General features: G+C 43.4%; 2 protein-coding genes across 3 annotated transcripts in view; both read left to right on the top strand.

Moving 5' to 3' along the window:
- The window catches only part of LOC111259907 (nephrin), an 83591-nt gene that overhangs the window by 32215 nt on the left and 44738 nt on the right, over positions 1–6638 (top strand). The gene's annotated exons all lie outside the window — the stretch shown is intronic.
- On the top strand, positions 360–4536 carry LOC111259908 (uncharacterized). Of its 2 annotated transcripts, none has more exons than XM_022832278.2 (3): positions 360–1012; positions 2070–2518; positions 3657–4536. In XM_022832278.2, the coding sequence occupies exons 1-3, from the start codon at positions 824–826 to the stop codon at positions 3745–3747; spliced, it is 729 nt and encodes a 242-aa protein (XP_022688013.1). In that variant the 5' UTR covers positions 360–823; the 3' UTR covers positions 3748–4536. The 2 variants fall into 2 exon arrangements, 1 of the variants encoding a protein (XP_022688013.1); XR_015310786.1 differs by lacking the exon at positions 360–1012 and adding an exon at positions 1048–1144.

The following is a 6638-nucleotide window of genomic DNA, read 5'->3' as shown; positions in this document are numbered from 1 at the left end:
ATATATACAAGAACAATTTAAAACCTCTTACAAATGAGAGGACAACGAAAAAACTGACGAAACGACTGGACGGCAAAGACGGACTTCTCAGTTGACATTATTTGTGGTTACGCTTCTTTAGATTTGCTGTCGTCTGGCTTCTGATCTCTATTTCGTTTTGGTTTTCCGGATGTCTATAAGACACGTGCGCACGTAAACACACATATTGCTAAGGTGGCGTCCACGACTATTCTGCCTATATCACGTTTTCATGCATTCATTCTACCTGACTTCTTCTTTCTACTCGCTGTTTTCTTCTTCTAAGATGCAAAACGCTGGGCCCATTCGCTGTTGCCGCTTTGCATGTTCACACGTGTAATTTTAATTGTTTGGATGTTCACGCCGGTATGGAGCACATACACAGAGGCCAACACATGCAACGTTGTGCTAGAGCATGACGATGACGACGACGACAACAACAACAACCACTAGAAGCCTACACTCGCGGTACGAAAAACCCAGTGAGGGAAGGACGGGGACTGGAGAGCACCAAACAGCACATAAAGCTGCTGCTGCTTCTTGTATTTCTGCTTTTGTGTTGTACCTCTGCCTCATTTTGAACCTGGTCCTTCATTTTCTTCGTTGCCGTTGTCTGCTTGTTCGTCCTGTTGTTTCACACCGACTGTAACTGGTGGTAGTTAGTTGGCAGCAGCCATGTTCGCAGCAGTGGACAACGGGAGCAGGTGACATGACCCCTGCCGGTCATCTGTGAGCTCGTTTTTCTTTTGTTTGAGTTTCGTTCTCCTTTCTTCTTTGACTATATCTTCATTTTGTCCATGTTCTTATGCTCCTAGCGGTAATCAGTTGGCTTTCGGTGGTTGGTGACAGCAATGACCGGGGTAACGATGCCAGCTCGTGTTGCCAAACTCAAGCCAGTTGGTGGCCTCACACAATTGGCCTAGCTACGAAGCTACCCGGCCACGGTGTGACCCGACGCCTCGGATCCCGATTCCGACCAACGGCACAAGCACAAGTAAGCGCCACCAATTGCCTTACGCCCTGTTCTTTCGTAGCGTCAAAAATGAACACAGTCGTAAAAGTCGTCGACGCCGTAGGCGGTGTTTAGTGCTTGCCTTCTTGTGTACGTTGCTTCCCGAAGTTGCCGGTAAGTTTGTCGAGGCGTACGCGTTAGTTCGCCACGCCAGCAGAGTCATCATGATGCCTATTAGAGCCTCTTGTCGGTGATCCAAGCTCCCAGATGCTCAATGCTACACATCAGCTACAGTCATTGTTCTATAGTTATGCACCTACTATATACTACATATATGTATGTATTGTTGTCATTACATGATGTTCCTTAAGCTATTAAAGATGCTCTATTTCGTGACTGTCCTTCAAACGACGTAATTTTAAGTAGTCGACGTTATTAAAGCATCGCTACTTTTTCATTACGCGAAGCATGTGCTGATCCATTAACATTGGCCGAACGACAATTGTAAGACTGATTGCAACTTTTCCTAGTTTTTCTCGCGGAGCAGATTTATTTTTCGACGAGTCGTAGCATAGATTAGGACGTAATACTAGTTTTCGAAGATCGCATATTTACTTGATGGTCTGTCGACTTATTATATATGCGTCTAATAACTATTTTCTATACAACTTTGCAGTGTGAGCATTTTCAGATTTCAGTCATTAGTAAAAAATGCTTTTTTAAAAAATCGAAATACAGAGTTACCAGGTAATTTATCGCATGTTTCGAGTATTAAACTGTAGATACAGTAATTTATGAAAAGTTCTTAAAGTAACTGATCAAACATAGCGGCGCAAGGCGATACAGGTTAATATAACTCCTGCACGTGTACGTAGAAGTAACACATCGATAGTTGTTTGCGGATCAGTGGTCCTAACATACTTATGTTGTTATCGGCACTCCAAGTAAAACTCATCTTGATAGTATCTCAACATGTTTTTATTACTTTACCATGAAGTCCATCAGAGTCTCGTTAGAAATACAGACAGACAATTATCACTACTTTAGTTTTGTACGTGTATGATGTTGGACTTTGTGCTGTTTTGGTTGTATATGGTAGTTCGTAAGCGGTGAGCAGCTGGGAGAAGCAGAACACTTACTACAACGATCGCTGGCACGTGAACCGCCTCCATTCACCATTGGCACCGCCTTTACTTTACAACAGCAGCAGCGACCCAACTATAAAATAGTAATAATAAGTGTTCACTTAAGAGAGCTCGTTCTCTGGCTAGTTCTATTCGCCTGTCCATCCATTCGTTCGGCCAACACCGACTCAACAAACACCGCCACATCCCAGCATGACGCACTGTCGCTTTCGTGTTTCGGTGTCCAACATTATGCCGCTAACCTCGCTGTTGTTCCTACCACTGCGACTGCCGCTGCTGCAATAGCGACTTTGTGGATTCCTGACTGCCACTCAGCAGATTCTTCATTTCCATGCCCCCTTCCGCTGCTGTTGCTCATCTTCGCTTCGGATATGAAAGCGCAAGACCCAGCGACGAGATGCTTGTAAGTGTTGCTACTACTGGCGTTCTAAGTCACGCCTCATTATTAATTGGATTGTATGTAACTCTTACAGTTCGGTAGCTCGATTGATCCTATCTGCCCCGCTGCGCATCCCATCAGAAACAGTTTGATAGTTTTTAAAGCCGCATATAAACAATACGAGGCATCATTGCATCATTTTGGCTTACTGTCTATACACGCGGAATTAACGTGTTATCTGTTAAGCTCCGATCATGGATTAAATTACGTTTCGTATGGGTAGATTCACGGCGAAGATGAGCCGAAGGTGTTTGTGCGGTTTGAAAGTAATTAAAATTCCCGAGGTTGACTTTGTTTTCAACTGTTAACAATCCAGCACAAATATATGTGTGCACGTGTAAGTAACTAGGTGTTTATTTTGTGATCTTTATTTATTTTAAATCAAACTAAATTAATTTCCAGTGACATAATTGTTTCGCCTCATTAAATTTCCTCATGAGCAGCTGTTGCCTAAACAGGCCCAGTTTAGTGTTGACACAAAATGATATGTGTAATCGACGCCCAAATCAGCTATTGAATCTTGTTTTGTTATACATATATAATAAAACAAATGGCTACTGCCTGTGTAGGTAGATCACATAAATAGAGTTCATGATACGCAGTTACACATCTTAGGCCTCGCTTGAGATAACTTACTAAGGCCTTCTTAGCCAATGTCTTCACCAATCCTCGATGAATTTCCGCAGCACCGAGCCCTTTGAGAAAAAAAACTTGACCATTAAGTGTTGATTTTTGAAGCTAAAAAAGATTTTTTCCTCCCGGAGCTCATTGGAGAGAACTCATCGATTTTCACTCGTAAAAAAACTGGAGTATCTATCAGTCATAATTCTCTTAGTGGTCGGTTGTTTAGAAGTTATTCAAATTCAAAGCCTGCCGGATCTGGTTGTAAGGGCGTAATGGAAGATTGACAAAAGGCTGAGAAAGTTGATCTCTTTTCCCATGCATGTCTAGCGGATGCTCCTTGTAAGTTGTTGCGCTTCGTGTTGCTCTGATAATTTATTACTCTCACTGATTAAGCGCTTTATTTATTAGAGCACTGAAGGCATGATGGCTTTTCTCCGCTTGTGTTTATTCCGTTTTTGTGCGACTGCTGCTCCTATAGGTTGCACGTGCACGAATTCGTAGCTGATGCGAGAAATGATAATGTCACGCTTGATGAAGCCCACCCTCTACGAAACCCCCGCGTCCTGTAGTCAACGGATGTAGCACGTTGTCTTCTGTCCGTCTGTCTGTCTATCGGTGTGGCCGCCTACCCACCCGCCCACTCATTCAGACCCGCGCTCAGTTCCATCCTAATAATCCCGAATCATAATGCGACAATTCTGTAATTTACGCCGTCATCTCACATTAAAACGCGTATATTTAAGCAAACACACATAAATAGTTTATATACATAGAAATATAAATGTGTGTGCTTCCATATATTGTGTACGGTAAACACGGCGAATATTACAAGTAGTACACCTGTAGGCATAAAAAAACTAAATTTCGGGAATTCTATGGTTTGCTCCGTTATTCTAATTGAAAAGGTTCCAATTAAAGAGCCGAGCCCATTCAAGTGATTCTATCAATAACGAGAAAGCAGACGGGATCAAAGTGAAACAACATGTAATCGTGGACATCATCATGTCACCATTACTACGAACGACTGCAGGAAATTTAACAAAAATATTCAAATATTGCACACGGGAAGAATTAACTAGTAAGAAAAACACTATGAAGATCTTAGAACTAAATAATTTTCAGTCCCCGATCGCACTGGCAACTTTGCTTTCAGAGCTAAATCTGTTGAAAAAGGCTAAAGTGGCATCCAGTTAAGGCCATCGATAATAGCTAAACGGAGAATGATAAGACAAAAACAGGCTCTGTGTTGGATCAAATATAGAAGACACCGAAAAGAGGACTGACAGTGACGGATGATTTTGATCTAGCAGGATTAAAAACCACACGCTAAAGGATACAATAAAGAGCGAATTCATTTTATGAAATCTAGCTTTTTTTTTCTTTCATCGCATTGCTAAATGTTTCGAGTTTTACCTCCAGCACCGCCGTCAGACATTACTTTAGGCAGCTAGCCCTTTCCAGCACAAAACGAAGTATGTCTATGCCCGGATCCCCAATATTAGCAGGGATGAGTATATCATTACTAACATTGAACGCCAATGTCCACTGGAGGCAAGCCATCGCAACTCCGTCGTTCACATTGTTCTTCATACGTTACCTTACTACTAAAACGCGCAGTTTATCGTCACTATATCGTGACAGCGCTGTCGACTTTTTCTCTGTCTCTCTCTCTCTCTCTCTCTCTCTCTCACTATATATCTGTTAGTCGGTAGGGTAAATGACGCTTTCATTACATCTGCACTTCACGTTTAACCCTTACTAAGGTCGCTTCTGCTCGTCCTGGCCCTTGTAAGGCTAAACCGTCGTAGGCTGATTATACAATTCCTCCGATGGTTGTTTACACTGCTGCTACTGCTCAAGAGGGCGAGAGGTGGAAAGTGGGGCATAAGGTGCTCTATAATGCGGGAGCACCCACTCAGGGCTAAACTACTACGAGAACCACCTCTACTATTACGATACACGACTAGGTGCTGCAGCGGTCTCAACCGAATTGTAGGTCCAGCAGTGTATTTACTTAAACGACGACGGCGACAACTACGGCACTAGAAGTCAATAGATGGAATTACGTGCGTTTCTAGGTAGTCTACTACTGCTGGTTCGCATGCGGCTGCAACTTCCGGCAAGCGGCCTTTGTTGCCTTTAGGATTACTACGGTGAGTTTATAGGGTCGGCAATAGTAGGTGTATCGGCGGCGGAAGCGGCAACACCCATTATGCCATAGAAAGAGCGTAAAATGCGCAGCTGTACAGCTAGCCAACTGCGGCGTGACACGTAAGCATCCTCACATGCATCTGTATGCATTCTACCAGATAGTTCTACTACTCGTAGTACTGCCGCTAGGGCTACTGTGGGTACGCAACCCATACAGACGTGTGTACGTACGTATGTGCCTGTATAGTATGAACCTTGTGGTTACGTTGGAACAGAAATAATCGCAGCGGCAGCGACGACAATCACTGAAATAGTGATAGCCTGATTTCATTCGTCAACTGCCCTTGCTGTTGGCCTCGTCGTCCTAGTTTTCCTCTCTATCCTTTCACTACCCGCTATCCTTCTGCAGCCCCTTGCCTGTTCTTGTACTCTGCGTTCTTATAAAACTGTCATTGTCGTTTGGATATGTAAGCCTCCTTGCAGGTTGTACGTGCAATGTGCGGCGTTTTACGTTCCGTCTACAGTGCATGCAATTGTTTTGTCGAGATCTGACTCGCAGACAACCCACATCCTCGCTGGCATCCTCGTTGGTTCCTTTCCCTTCGACCGCCTATCCCGTCCCTTTTGCCAACAACAGGGTAACGACAGTGGCGTAGCGAACCGAGGAGGTATTTATTTGGTCGACAATGGGAAGCTGTAAGATGGTTTGCGCAGTCTCTAAGGCCCAAGTTCCTGCAAAACCGTTTTGCCTTCTTTCTGTCGCCGATAATTCACCTGGCTCCCCCTAGTTGCTGTGCATTCACTAGCTTTACTATACCTGCCAAAGCCCCAAATTCAAGTCCAGCAAGTACCGCTTAGCTTCCTAACCTGGACGTTGCTCCCACTGAAAGTTATTTCCGTTTCTGATCTTAGCTCGGAACCCTAAGTCGAATATGCCCTGCATCCATTATGCAAGCATCCTGCCAGTTATCCTGCCTAGACGTACATTGAGATAGAGTCCTATTAAACAAAAAAATGCGTTTTGACCTTACACTCACTACGTGAAGCCTTATTATCACTTACATCAAATTACACGTTGGTCGATGCACCTGGGATTTTTAGAAAGCAAGCAAGAGTTTAGAGTGATTAGCAGACAGAAGGCTAATCTCGTATACATCTATATTTACGAGATTAACCTTCCCATTATATATATATATATATATATATAGTCTTTTGCAATAAACAATGGAATATAAAACAGAAGCGTCTAAAATAATAACTAGGTAACGAGACGATGAGGTATTCATATATCTACGCAGTTTAGGTGCGT

This window comes from Varroa jacobsoni, unplaced genomic scaffold (genome assembly GCF_002532875.2).
Source record: "Varroa jacobsoni isolate VJ856 unplaced genomic scaffold, vjacob_1.0 scaffold_381, whole genome shotgun sequence".
Classification (NCBI taxonomy): domain Eukaryota; kingdom Metazoa; phylum Arthropoda; class Arachnida; order Mesostigmata; family Varroidae; genus Varroa; species Varroa jacobsoni.
This window is presented reverse-complemented; position numbering and strand designations above follow the sequence as displayed.

Excerpts from the sequence above, each read along its gene's own strand:
- LOC111259908 (XM_022832278.2), top strand. The coding sequence starts at position 824 with ATGCTCCTAGCGGTAATCAGTTGGCTTTCGGTGGTTGGTGACAGCAAT. Across the intron at positions 1,013-2,069 it reads GACCAACGGCACAAGCACAA|TTCGTAAGCGGTGAGCAGCT; the intron begins GTAAGCGCCACC and ends TGTATATGGTAG. Across the intron at positions 2,519-3,656 it reads GACCCAGCGACGAGATGCTT|GTTGCACGTGCACGAATTCG; the intron begins GTAAGTGTTGCT and ends CTGCTCCTATAG.